The sequence below is a fragment of the Schistocerca gregaria genome, chromosome X (genome assembly GCF_023897955.1).
Source record: "Schistocerca gregaria isolate iqSchGreg1 chromosome X, iqSchGreg1.2, whole genome shotgun sequence".
NCBI classification, from domain to species: domain Eukaryota; kingdom Metazoa; phylum Arthropoda; class Insecta; order Orthoptera; family Acrididae; genus Schistocerca; species Schistocerca gregaria.
This window is the reverse complement of record NC_064931.1, coordinates 724,432,131-724,447,268: the sequence shown is the minus strand read 5'-3', so window position 1 is coordinate 724,447,268 and position 15,138 is coordinate 724,432,131. Positions and strand designations below refer to the sequence as shown.

The 15,138-nt window shown below is 40.4% G+C and overlaps 1 protein-coding gene across 2 annotated transcripts in view; it reads right to left on the bottom strand.

Annotated features, from left to right (window-relative positions):
- The window catches only part of LOC126297739 (E3 ubiquitin-protein ligase HERC2), a 752,343-nt gene that overhangs the window by 165,068 nt on the left and 572,137 nt on the right, over nt 1-15,138 (bottom strand). For both annotated transcript variants that reach the window (XM_049988889.1, XM_049988890.1), the window contains 2 exons: nt 2,203-2,318; nt 1,535-1,746 (listed from right to left, as the gene is read on the bottom strand). In XM_049988889.1, the coding sequence (XP_049844846.1) occupies nt 1,535-1,746; nt 2,203-2,318 (328 nt within the window). The remainder of the gene's footprint in view (nt 1-1,534; nt 1,747-2,202; nt 2,319-15,138) is intronic.

The window sequence follows — 15,138 nt, the reverse complement described above, 5'->3', positions numbered from 1 at the left end:
GCACTACAAATGTAGTGTATGGACAGGAAGTTGGAAGGGTGGGTCTCACAGGGAGCAAGCCAGAGATAAGTCCCTGGAGTCACACTATCCTCTGTGTTCTCAGTGGTCCAGTCGGATAGAGCACCTGCCATGTAAGTAGGAGATCCTGGGTTCAAGTCCCGGCTGGGGCATACATTTTCAACTGTCCCCATTGATATTTTTCAGTGCTTGTAAGCAGCTAATGTTCTAGATATCATTGTAATTACAAAAATATTATCAGACATGTTTTCACAAAGTTTTCTTCTAGATTTTGACTGAGCCTCACTGTTTCTTGCATTGCATTAGCATTACAGATCTTTCTTTTTTAACCATCATTGATATTATAGGATCTGTCTCAGTTAGAAATGTGTTGACTTGCTTTTATATTTACAGGTATCATAGTTGCTAGCTCCAGAGAAAATAGGATTCAGTTTTCACAAATTGGTTAGTACAAGATACTGTGCACTGCATTAGTTTTTATCAAATGCATATCAACTGATTAAGCCAAGCACAGCCTTAAATTATATCAGTAGGTCCCAAATTGTAACATAAAATATTAGAATTATCTAACAGTCACACAGCTGAAACTTCCTGGCAGATTAAAACTGTGTGCCCGACCGAGACTCGAACTCGGGACCTTTGCCTTTCATGGGCAAGTGCTCTACCATCTGAGCTACCGAAGCACGACTCAAGCCCGGTACTCATAGCTTTACTTCTGCCAGTACCTCGTCTCCTACCTTCCAAACTTTACAGAAGCTCTCCTGCAAACCTTGAAATATCCTTTCTCTCAGGAGTGCTAGTTCTGCAAGGTTCGCAGGAGAGCTTCTGTAAAGTTTGGAAGGTAGGAGACGAAGTACTGGCAGAAGTAAAGCTGTGAGTACCGGGCGTGACTCGTGCTTCGGTAGCTCAGTTGGTAGAGCACTTGCCCGCAAAAGGCAAAGGTCCCAAGTTTGAGTCTCGGTCGGGCACACAGTTTTAATCTGCCAGGAAATTTCATATCAGCGCACACTCCGCTGCAGAGTGAAGATCTCATTCCAGTCACACAGTTGTTACAACTGAGTGACCAATCTTTTATACGTGTGTTAAGCTACTACAAGATTTACAGTTGCAATCAAAGTTACAGTTGTATCTTTGACACATTCATGTTTCTCAATATTGAAAATGAACATAACATGTTGTTCTAAAAAGAGTACATTGCTGAATTTTGACAACAAATGTGAACACCATGATCCAGTTGTATGTTTGGCTACATACTAGCATTTTACAGGCAAATAAGTGCAGCAAAAATAAGGTTTGAAAGATGGAAGATTTTTGTTTAATGTTCTGTCAATTATGAAGTCTTTAGAGACAAAGCACATTCTGCAAGGAATGTTTCTATTTGTTTATCTTTATTTTGTTTTTACATATGGTCATGAGACATATTGCTTCCAGTCCTACTGACAGAATGTTTGAGGACAGCATTGTCAACAACCCAATATGAGCTCTTTGTTATTGTGATTGTGGTAGATGGGAGTACCTGTGGCATGTACTTTCCCATCTGCAGTGACAGCAAAAAGTGTCTGTTCTCCGCCAAGAAGCTGAACTGGCCGAAGTGCTGATAAGGCCTCACATGGTGTAGGTAATTTCACCTTTGCTCCTTCAACGCCCCCAAGCTGTCCTCGATGATTATGTCCCCAGCCATAAATTGTCCCACTACCACTGCATGAGAGTGTCCAGTCTTCAGGTCTCCTGTTGCACAACACAATAAAAGCAGTAAATAACCTTCATCACATAAAGTAATAGTAATATCATTGACAACAACAGTAGGAAAAATGGAAAAATTACAAGAAGATACTACATACATAACGTGTTTCAGTAACCTTCTGGATCAACAGCATTAGAAGAACATGTGTACTTTTCACTATGATTGCTGGGTAGCTAGCAGTATGAAGTGTGGTGGAGTTGAATGGAGAGGATAGAGTTAAGGGATGTGCAAGGATAAAAGTAATATAAATAAATAAAAAGATAAATAAAATTACAAACATTGAGAAAGGTCAACAGTGAAATTTCATTCTCACTGCAGACTTTATCTATTGTATAATTTTAGTTCACAGCCAGAACCTTAGAATATGGAGAGCTGAAAAGGGAAAGTGGGAAAACACTGACAAACAGGCATTAGGAGTGAAAGGTCACAAATTTACATACCTGTGCAACCACAGTAGCAGTTGCTCATCATGTTCTTGCTTGAAAATTTCGTGATTCTCATGTTCCCAAACCTGTGAATCACCATCTGGAAGTATTTCTGTGATTTTTTTCCTCACCTTGAAGCAAATAAAAAAAAGTGAATTAAATATAGTACTCTGCACTATACTACAATCAAAATAACATCCTCGAGCAACATATCATTACAAAATTAAACATACACTATATTATGTAAAATAATATTTAAAATTATGATCCACATGTTTATTTTAAAATCTGAAAACAGCACAAAAAATCCTTTTCTTACTCAAAAATAAAATTAGGACTATACCTGCAGAAGAGAATAGATTATTATAATCAGTGATGACTGGAAAAGACTTGTAGAATCACCCAGTGTTGTGTTAAAGTGATGCTGTCACACTTATGCAGCTAAGCAATACTTATAAAACAGAAACGTTAACAGCACCTATATTGACTGAATTACAAAGCACAACTTTCTGCATTCTTTTGGTTAGATATGACATTATTCACTGGTTGGCTATACCATCAATTCCATAAATATTCAATCTATCTACGGGAATACTGTGATTCACATAGTCAAATACCTTAAAATGCTCACAGAAAATATCAACCAGCACTATTTTATTATTTAATACTTGTAAAGTCTGGTGAGTGAACATGTAAACGGCACTCTCAGTAGTGCAACACTTCTGAAACCAAAACTATGATTTTCTGAGGATAGTATTGTTGCTCAGGTGAGATAAAAATCTAGAATAAACCACCTTCTCAAAAATTTTGGAAAATGATGCCAGCAGTTATTGACATCTCTATTACCTTTCTTAACTAGGTGTTTGACAATGGAATATTTCAGTCTTTCTGGAAAAATGCCTTGAGCTCATGATGTGTTACATATTTCAGATAAGAATGAGCTTATTATATGGGAAAAAATCTTTAGTGTTCTGTTGAAAAGACTATCAAAATAGGTGAGCTTTTGTTTTTGAGAGAATATATAATTTTCTTAATTTCACAAAGAGAAGTTGGTGATACATTCATATGACTGAATTTTATGGCTGGCCGCGGTGGTCTCGCGGTTCTAGGCGCGCAGTCCGGAATCATGCGACTGCTACGGCCGCAGGTTCGAATCCTGCCTCGGGCATGGATGTGTGTGATGTCCTTAGGTTAGTTAGGTTTAAGTAATTCTAAGTTCTAGGGGACTGATGACCACAGCAGTTGAGTCCCATAGTGCTCAGAGCCATTTGAACCATTTTTTGAATTTTATGACACTTCCTTTTTCAACAAACTGCAGTGCTTCTCATCATTTCTAGCCTTTCCATTGAGTTCCTGATGTCTTGTCTCTTGTTTCACCACATTCCATATAGCCTAAGTCTGTTGTTGGAATTACTGATCTCTGACATTATGTGCATGTATTAATGCGCAGGTGATAAAACTGCCATCTATGCAGGAGATGGTGGGCTGGATACAGTGATGCCAAGAATAATTCTAAGAAAATCATATGGAGATGAAGGTAGATGATCAGGAGTGAGCGAAAGAGATAAGGTATCGAAGCATAGGGACTTGTGATGACTGAGGTGATGGGGGATGGATGGTTTGTGGTAACAAAGGCTGAAGCACTATAGGACTTAACAGCTGAGGTCATTCAGTCCCCTAGACTTAGAACTACTTAAATCTAACTAACCTAAGGGCATCACACACACTACCTGTGACCGTAGCAGCAGCACGGTTCCAGACTGAAGTGCCTAGAACCGCTTGGCCACAGCGACCAGCTTTGTGGTAACGGACATAGAGGAAACTGTGTAGTGGACACATGAAAGTTGTCAGATTAGGTGGCAGCTTTCATATGTAGCTCTACCTTTGGTGAGACAGGAATTTCATCAACAGTGTTGGAAAAGCATGTGGTGGGTGCATGTGTGAGGTAGGTCTTGCAGTTGAGTCTTCCACAGATATGTGACACATAGGGGCAGAGGGCTGGGAGTTCGAGTGATATAGACACAGAGAAGGATATTATACAGATTGGGTGTGTGAGTTTGTTAGTAGCTGGTTTAATAGCACTCCGGAATGCACACTTGAAAATTCAAATTCATAAGTGTGAGGAGTAGAGCTGCAAACACTGTAAATATAAGCACGGGCCTTACAGGCAAAATGCACCAGATAGTGACCATAGCACAGTACGGAGAACCAGTGTAATAAGCAAAAGTCATCATAAGACAAGTACAGAGTTCCAACAGCAAACAACAAGAAAAACCAAGAGAACAGCTGAGTCAGTGTAGCAGGTACAATACATTATTTAATGATTTATTTCATACAGAGCATACAGACTTTAGCATGCCATGTAGCCACCTTTATACCCTGGTCTCTGGCAGAGGGCATCATGGGCATCAACCCACACCGGTGTAGCTCACAGATACCACCGGCATTGGCTGTATAATAGTATGGTGGCAGTACAACAGTCAGAAAGATAGTAAGTAGGATAATTTACATTTTACAACACAACAAGAGGTAGTTGGAGCCCTAGTGAACCACACAATTCAGTTGTTTCAGTCCTGGGTGAACTTCTCTCTCTCTTTCAATAGTCCACAGCACCAATATTTTTTCTGTTTTTAACAGGGGTATTTCCAATAATAATTTGACTTTGTGGATTGGTGGCTCCCATAATGGAAAGACTGACTGTACTTTCATTTGTGTTAAAGAATATAGCTAAATTACATTAAAATTTCTCTTAACTGTTTCCTATCTAAAGCTGCACCACATGTCCCAGTATATTCAAACAGCTAGTTTTAGCAGTAAAACCTGCAGTAGGACAAGTAGCCGGCACTGTCACATTTGTAATATCATGACTTTGGAGGTAAGAATTGCTTATCTTAAAGTAGAGGAGGAAGTACAGTTGGTGAAAGGCTAACCCCAAGATTTACAATTGCCACTGATGACAGTAGGTGCAGAAATCTGGCTAAACCCTAAAAACTTTACAGCAAAACTCAGTTTGCTTGTATGTAAGTTCCCTAGTGATACTGTCATCATTATACAGCACATTAATCATTCAAAAATTGACTGGGATAGTTACAGTTTTGTAAATGGTTGGTGTGATAACATATCCTATTAATCATTACTAAACACCTTCTCTGAAAACCACCTAAACAAGAGAGTTCAGCAGTCCTGGTATCACATGTTCATCTGGCACAATTCAACTGCGCATATGCATATGTGCACAGATATTTAGGATTAACTCAAAAGCTAGCAAGTTTTCATTCTTACCTGTGGGCTTATCAATGACTTGACATTTCTACCATTCATTGAGTTGAGCCTTTACTCCTAATTATTTACATACATAAACAACAAGTTAGTATCAGTGACCGTGATGTGTAGCAAAGCACAATGGACAGCTAAAACAAGCAGGAACACTTAAAAGTTCAGTAAACTAGATATCTTTAAGAGGAATTCGAAAGAATTTACAAAGAAACAATGAATACTGCTTAGAAGCTGTAAACAAAGGGAAGGGCTACAGACACAGAGATGCTGAATGAAATGTATTTTATTATGAAGAGGGCAAAGCAAGAAGCCTTCAATGACTACTGTAGTAGGGTCTTATTGAATCCTCTCTCACAAAATCTAAATACATACTTGTCATATATAAAGGCTGCCAGTGGCACCAGACTTTGTGTCAAGATACTTATGAATAATGCAGGGAATGAAACTGAGAGTACCAAAACAAAAGCAGAAACACTGAACCCGGTATTTAAATGTTCTTTTACTTAGGAAGATGCAGAAACACTGCTCCAGTTTACTTCTCGTAATATTATAAAGATGAGTGATATATATGTATTAGTGTCAGTGGCATTAAGAAATGTATAAAATTGAAAACATTAATCAAAAGTTGAGAATCTGATGGAATCTCTAACACATATGAGAATTTGCAGCTGAGGTAGCTCCCAAGTAAAACATAACATACTGTAGATACTTTGAACAAGAAGATTTGAAGAAAGAACAAGTGAAGCCCAGCTACAAAATGGAAAACAGAAGTAACCCACAAAACTACTGTCCAGTCTCATTGACATCCATACGCTGCAGAACCCTACTCATCACTGTTGATGGCACCTTCCTAAACACTAACATCCCTCAGGCCCACGGCCTTGTCACTATCAAACGCTAAATGTCCCATTGTCCTTTAGGCTCCAAACCACCACCTCATTGCTTATACACCTTACCAACTATATCCCGAACGAAACTACTTTTCCTTTGAAGGGAAAGTTTACAAACAAATCTGCGGCACAGCCATGGGCTCCTGAATAGCACCCTTCTGCACCAACTTGTTTATAAGCCATCTTCCTAGCTACCCAAAACTCCCATCCCCTAGTCCGGTCCAGGTTCACTGATGACATCTTCAGGATCTGGACTCGGGGCCACGCCACCCTACTCGCATTCCTTGCACCTTTCTCAAGTCTGATTTCCACCTCGCTGATGGTACCTTTTACACCCGTCCACATAAACCCACTAACCACAAACAGTACCTATAGTTTGACAGCTGCCATCCGTTCCAAACCACAAAATGCCTCCCTCTATAGCCTCAACATCTGAGGCAAAAAGGACTCCTTAGCCCTGTATACTGAGTGTCTCACAAAGGCTTTCACAGACAGGCACTACCCCCCCCCCCCCCCCAAACCTAATCCACAAACAGATATCCCATGACATATCCTCACACAACCCCAATCCTCCCACTAACTCCAAGGATCAGCTACAAACAAGTGGCCTCTTCGTCAGCCAACATCACCCTATACTGGAACAACTTAACCGTATCCTTTGTAAGAGCTTTGATTCTATCTCAATGTCCCTGTAATGAGGGACATCCAACCAAGATCTTTCCCACACCTCCTAAAGTGGTGTTCTGTAACCCACATAACCTACACAACATCCTAGTCCAACTCTATGCCACTCTCACTCCCAACTCATTGCCACAGGAATCATATCCCCATGATAGAGCAAGGAACAAGATCTGCCCAATCCACCCACACAGAAACTCCCACTTCAGTCCTGTCACAGGCTTATCCTAACCCATTAGAGGCCAGGCCACCTGTGAAAGCAGCCATGTTATATGCCAACTGCCATGCAAGCCCTGCACAGCCTTTTAAGTTGGTAGTCATACCAACTACTTGTTCACCAGGATGAATGGTCACCATGAAATTTTTGTAAAGAACAAAGTTGATCAACCGGTGGTAAAACACATATCTGAGCACAACATGCTCAATTCCAGTGACTGCTTCACAACACAAGCAATCTGATCCTTCTCTCCACCATCAGCTTCTCTGAACTGCACAGATGGGAGCTATCCTTACAAACATCCTCTGCTCCCATAATGTCCTGGCCTCAATTTCAGGTAACCCACTGTCCCCGCATCCTCCACATGCTAGTTTTCCCTTCCTCTCTCCTGTCACCTCCTCCAAATTTGTGTCCCCATGTCACATTCAGTGTGTGCCTGCACCCAGCAGCCACTACAATGGTGCCAGCCCATATACCTCCCTCCTGCATTCCTAGCCAGCAAACTCGCCGCCTCTCTCCAAACTGCTGGCCACCCACCCCCAGTGCCTCTTCCTGCCAGCCACCTCACTCTCTCTCTAACCATCCTGCCTGACACTGCCCCCACCACAGCTAGTCTGTTGTTGTTGTTGTTGTGGTTGTGGTTGTGGTCTTCAGTCCTGAGACTGGTTTGATGCAGCTCTCCATGCTACTCTATCTATGCAAGCTTCTTCATCTCCCAGTACCTACTGCAACCTACATCCTTCTGAATCTGCTTAGTATCTACATCTCTTGGTCTCCCTCTACGATTTGTACCCTCCACGCTGCCCTCCAGTACTAAATTGGTGATCCCTTGATGCCTCAGAGCATGTCCTACCAACCAATCCCTTCTTCTAGTCATGTTGTGCCACAAACTCCTCTTCTCCCCAATTCCATTCAATACCTCATCATTAGTTATGTGATCTACCCATCTAATATTCAGCATTCTTCTGTCATCTAATATTCAGCATTCTTCTGTAGCACCGCATTTCAAAAGCCTCTATTCTCTTCTTGTCTAAACTATTTATCGTCCATATTTCACTTCCATACATGGCTACACTTGATACAAATACTTTCAGAAACGACTTCCTGACACTTCAATCAATACTCGATGTTAACAAATTTCTCTTCTTCAGAAATGCTTTCCTTGCCATTGCCAGTCTACATTTTATATCCTCTCTACATCGACCATCATCAGTTATTTTGCTCCCCAAATAGCAAAACTCCTTTACTACTTAAAGTGTCTCATTTCCTAATCGAATTCCCTCAGCACCACCTGACTTAATTCGACTACATTCCATTATCCTCATTTTGCTTTTGTTGATGTTTTTCTTATACCCTCCTTTCAAGACACTGTCCATTCCATTCAACTGCTCTTCCAAGTCCTTTGCTGTCTCTGACAGAATTACAATGTCATCGGCGAACCATAAAGATTTTATTTCTTCTCCATGGATTTTAATACCTACACTGAATTTTTCTTTTGTTTCCTTTACTGCTTGCTCAATATACAGATTGAATAACATCGAGGAGAGGCTACACCCCTGTCTCACTCCCTTCCCAACCACTGCTTCTCTTTCATGTCCCTCGACTCTAATAACTGCCATCTGCTTTCTGTACAAATTGTAAATAGCCTTTCGCTCCCTGTATTTTACCCCCTTCAGAATTCGAAAGAGAGTATTCCAGTCAACATTGTCAAAAGCTTTCTCTAAGTCTACAAATGGTAGAAATGTAGGTTTGCCATTCCTTAATCTTTCTTCTAAGATAAGTCGTAGGGTCAGTATTGCCTCACGTGTTCCAACATTTCTATGGAATCCAAACTGATCTTCCCCGAGGTCAGCTTCTACCAGTTTTTCCATTTGTCTGTAAAGAATTCGTGTTAGTATTTTGCAGCTGTGGCTTATTAAACTGATTGTTCGGTAATTTTCACATCTGTCAACACCTGCTTTCTTCGGGATTGGAATTATTACATTCTTCTTGAACTCTGAGGGTATTTCGCCTGTCTCATACATCTTGCTCACCAGATGCTAGAGTTTTGTCAGGACTGGCTCTCCCAAGGCCGTCAGTAGTTCTAATGGAATGTTGTCTACTGCCACGGCCTTGTTTCGACTCAGGTCTTTCATTGCTCTGTCAAACTCTTCACGCAGTATCATATCTCCCATTTCATCTTCATCCTCTTCCATTTCCATAATATTGTCCTCTAGAACATTGCCCCTGTATAGACCCTCTATATACTCCTTCCACCTTTCTGCTTTCCTTCCTTTGCTTAGAACTGAGTTTCCATGTGAGCTCTTGATATTCATGCAAGTGGTTCTCTTTTCTCCAAAGGTCTCTTTAATTTTCCTGTAGGCAGTATCTATCTTACCCCCCATGAGATACACCTCTACATCCTTACATTTGTCCTCTAGCCACCTGTGCTTAGGCATTTTGCACTTCCTGTCGATCTCATTTTGAGACATTTGTATTCCTTTTTGCCTGCTTCATTTTCTGCATTTTTTTATTTTCTCTTTTCATCAATTAAATTCAGTATCTCTTCTGTTACCCAAGGATTTCTACTAGCCCTCATCTTTTTACCTACTTGATCCTCTGCTGCCTTCACTATTTCATTCCTCAAAGCTACCCATTCTTCTTCTACTGTATTTCTTTTCCCCATTCCTGTCACTTGTTCCCTTATGATCTCCCTGAAACTCTGTACAACCTCCGATTCTTTCAGTTTATCCAGGTCCCATCTCCTTAAATTCCCACCTTTTTGCAGTTTCTTCAGTTTTAATCTACAGTTCATAACCAATAGATTGTGGTCAGAGTCCACATCTGCCCCTGGAAGTGTCTTAAAATTTAAAATCTGGTTCCTAAATCTCTGTCTTACCATTATATAATCTATCTGATACCTTTTAGTATCTCCAGGGTTCTTCCATGTATACAACCTTCTTTCATGATCCTTGAACCAAGTGTTGGCTATGGTTAAGTTATGCTCTGTGCAAAATTCAGCTTCCTCTTTCATTTCTTAGCCCCAATCCATATTCACCTACTACGTTTCCTTCTCTTCCTTTTCCTGCACTCGAATTCCAGTCACCCATGACTATTAAATTTTCGTCTCCCTTCACTACCTGAATAATTTGTTTTATCTCATCATACATTTCTTCAATTTCTTCATCATCTGCAGAGCTAATTGGCATATAAACTTGTATTACTGTAGTAGGTTTGGGCTTCGTGTCTATCTTGGCCACAATAATGCGTTTACTATGCTGTTTGTAGTAGCTTACCTGCACTCCTATTTTTTATTCTTTATTAAACCTACTCTTGCATTACCCCTATTTGATTTTGTATTTATAACCCTGTATTCACCTGACCAAAAGTCTTGTTCCTCCTGCCACCGGACTTCACTAATTCCCACTACATCTAACTTTAACCTATCCATTTCCCTTTTTAAATTTTCTAACCTACCTGCTCGATTAAGGGATGACATTCCACGCTTCGACCCGTAGAATGCCAGTTTTCTTTCTCCTGTTAATGACATCCTCTTGAGTAGTCCCCGCCCAGAGATCTGAATGGGGGACTATTTTACCTTTGGAATATTTTACCCAAGAGGACGCCATCATCATTTAATCATGCAGTAAAGCTGCATGCCCTCAGGAAAAATTACGGCTGTAGTTTCCCCTTGCTTTCAGCCATTTGCAGTAGCACAACAGCAAGGCCGTTTTGGTTAGTGTTACAGGGCCAGATCAGTCAATCATCCAGACTGTTGCCCCTGCAACTACTGAAAAGGCTGCTGCCCCTCTTCATGAACCACACATTTGTCTGGCCTCTCAACAGATACCCCTCCATTGTGGGTGCACCTACGGTACAGCTATCTGTATCGTTGAGGCACGCAAGCCTCCCCACCAACGGCAAGGTCCATGGTTAATGGGGAAGGCACAGCTAGTCTACCTACCACAAAATAGGATTGGTACTGTCATTCAAGCTGGCACAGTGTAGAGGCATAGGCATGTGTGGAGGGGAGCTGGGGGAGAGGGAGGGAGGGAAGGGGAGAGAGAGAGAGAGAGAGAGAGAGAGAGAGAGAGAGAGAGAGAGAGAGAGAGAGAGAGAGAGAGACTGTATTTTACTTTAGTTCATCAATGGATAACTCCAAAAGCTACCAAGTTTTCTCATTTTTGTGTGAGCCTACTGGCAACTCAAAACTTCTGCATTTCAGTGAGTTGTCTCGTTTAATTCTAAAATATTTACATTCTACAAGAAGTTGCTGCAACATTTATATATAAATGGGAGGCAGTCACTGAAATCCTGAGAAACCTGAATTGGTTGAAATTTAAAGAAAGGTGCCAATTTTAACTAACCTACTTACAAAGTTTCAAGAACCAGTATTAACTGAACATATTCGTCAGGCCCCTATGTATTTCTTCCATAGGGACCACAAAGACAAAATTAGACTAGTTATAGTGAACACAGAATAATTTAAGCAGTCATTTTTTCCACACTATGTACACAGCTGGATTGGGAAGAAACTCTAACAGGAGGTACTATTCAAAGGGAGGGGGTGACAGGACAGATGAAGGGGACACTGTGGATAGAAAAAGTATGAGTAGTGGTTTGGCAGAGATAGAGAGCTGCTGGATTGTGGGAACTAAGGATGTGTTGCAAGGGTAACTCCCATCTGTGTAGCTCATCTTCTTGATCTTCGAGGGTGCTGAAGTTTTTTAACAAACTTTTTCATGTTTTTGAGGGTGCTGAAGTTTTTTTGACAAACTTTTTATATGGTTTTGAGTGTTCTGAACCAGAAATTTCAGAAGTCCACCAATATTTTGGCACAGATATGAATCAAAATGGAAAAACCATGAAAAGTGAGACTTTTGGGTTTTCTGCTTATAACAATAATGCAATGTGGGACTTTTGAGTTTTCTGCTTATAACAATGATGCAATGTTGGTATCAAGTACATGAATATGCTATGATGTTCATACAAATGGCAAAATGAAAGCTTTCTTCACACCTACAATGAAAAGGTGTTGAAATAACTTATTTCAATGACACAATAATTACACTTCATTTTGCATTTGGTAATAATAATAATAATAATAATAATAATAATAGTGTAACAACTTAAAAGAAATTTCAAGGAAGTTTCATTCTCTTCTTACTTTGTGCACCTTGCTGTTATACATGATTCATCTACAAAATGAGAATATACAGTACACGGGTATGTTACAGCTAAGTAAGGCAAAAGATGACTAATTTTAGTTCATATCAGGTAACAGGTAAATAAATAGAGTTGAAACCAGTGTACAGTGTAATGAGGTAATAAAATTTCACAAGAGGAAATTATGAAAGATACAATTAAAATATGAATCACCACACTGTCATGTGGTACGCTGGATCACCCCTATTCCATGGAATCTGTTATTTATATCAAGAGTTTGGGAGTTTTAGTCAGCAATGTCGTAAGAAAGTTCAAATGACGTGTATGGATCAAATTCCAATCCCTCTGCCATCACTGCTGACTCCTCAAAAAATACCAGTTCTGTGTAGGAGGCATTGTATCCTAAAGCAGACAGTAAATCAACTAGTTTCCGAGAGCCATACTTCTCATAGAGAAACACAGACATGCCAACTTGCAACAGCGACAAGAAAGAGTTGAGTCTGACAGCTGACATCATGTTGTGTGCCACACATTTGGACTTCCACTTATTCAAGCTTTCTTGCTTCTTTTTCTCCTTCATTTCCTCCTCCTCCTTCTTCTTCTTCTTTTTCTTCTTCTTCACTAATCAATTACCAAAATTTTGGGCAGTGTCAGGCATGAGAACCTCATTCTCTGTCAGAAATTGGTCTGCAGGGGGATATTCCATTGTGCTGTAATCTTGGGATCGAATATCTTCAACAACTGTTTCTGCTTCTGTTTTCATAACATGTTGGCACTCTTTCTTTGCAGTTGACGTTTTTGACTGATACCAACTATCTGTAAGAACTTTGTACCTACTGTTTTTGAAACAAATAACAGCTGAGTTCTTGACTGATGAATCAATCATTGTATAACGTCCACACTTCCTCAACAGTGTAGCTTTCACAGTCTTGACATCAGTATAGTAGTCACAGTGGATCTGGTCTTTTAACTGCTGAATGGAAAATTGACAGCCCTCATTTTCAGTGAAATAGTTGAACATTTGATGCATAACACCATCAGTTTCAGTGGCATATGGATCGAACTGTTCTTTTTTTCCCCGTAATTGCTTTGGATATTGTGTAGGATCTTCATGGATTTGATGTGGTACTGGCCATCTGCTGCAACTAAGTCAGGGACTGGTCCATCCCAACATATCACTGAGTGTCCCAATCCACAATTTTGTCTCATAGCAAGGTTCAGAACAATCTCTTGGAGGTCCAACTTACACAAACAATACACTAGGTTCCATCGATTGGCTGGAGCTCGTTTTGTTGAGCCAGAAATTCTGTCATAATAGCTGAATCACAAAAATAGTTGGTTCTGAAATCAAAATCCAGTAGAACAAATTGAGTTCCTTTTGGCTGCAACCAGTTGCAACCCTCGGAGCTGCTGCAGAAATTAATTTTTCATTACAATTTTGCTCTTCTGATGGACAGCTATCCACTTCTTCCTCCTCTTATTTGTTTCATGAACATTCTTCAAGCCCACTTTGGGCCTAAGTGATGACACTTTTCTCCCATGACCCAGTACACCATCACACAGAACACACCTCTCATTTGAACTCATTATGCATGACTATTTTATGCATTTAAACTGAATTTACTGACCACAAATGAATTCTAAACAACTACCCGAGGGCAAACTCTCAAACAACTACCAGGGCAGGAGGCCAACACAAAGAACCAGCCTTCCCCTGTCATGGGGGGGAGGTCACTGACATTTCACAAACATCTTACACTTCCACCACAGCAAGTATCAACTATCAACAATTCCAACAACAATGTGACACTACTGGAGGATGGAATTCAACAACAGATGTGCAACAGAGTATGGTCAGGGCATGGGAGGTAAGTCCAGAGATGCCCCATCCTCTGAGGTTTGAAATCAGACGAACTTCAATGTGCTACATGCCATATGGTTGGGTTGATGAAAAAGTCACTAGGAACTATTTTGTGGGAAATTTTATTCTATTTATGTTCATAAATAGTCAACTTTGTCAAAAATTGTTTCTTCTACATCTACATACATACTCTGCAAGCCACCATATGATATGTGGCAGATGGTACCCTGTACCACGACTAGTCAAATGGTTCAAATGGCTCTGAGCACTATGGAACTTAACATCTATGGTCATCAGTCCCCCAGAACTTAGAACTACTTAAACCTAACTAATCTAAGGACATCACACAACACCCAGCCATCACGAGGCAGAGAAAAGCCCTGACTCTGCCGGGAATCGAACCCAGGAACCCGGGTGTGGGAAGTGAGAATGCTACCGCACGACACTGAGATGCGGGCCTACGACTAGTCATTTCCTTTCCAGTTCCACTCATAAACAGAGCAAGGGAAAAATTTCTCTTATCTTATCTTCATGGTTCTTACAAAAAATGCATGTTGGCAGCAGTCGAATCATTATGCAGTCGCTCCAAATGCCGGTTCTTTAAATTTTCTCAATAGTGTTCCTCAAAAAGAACATCACCTTTCCTCCAGCAATTCCCATTTAAATTCCCAAAGCACTTCCATAACACTTGGGTATTTTTCGAACCAACTGGTAACAAATCAAGCTGCCAACCTCTGTACTGCCTCAATGTCTTTCTATAATACAACTTGGTATAGATCCCAAACACTCCAGCAGTACTAAAGAACAGATTCCACTAATGTCCTATATGAAATTTCCTTTACAGATGAACCTCACTTCCCCAAAATTCTCCAAACAAATTGAAG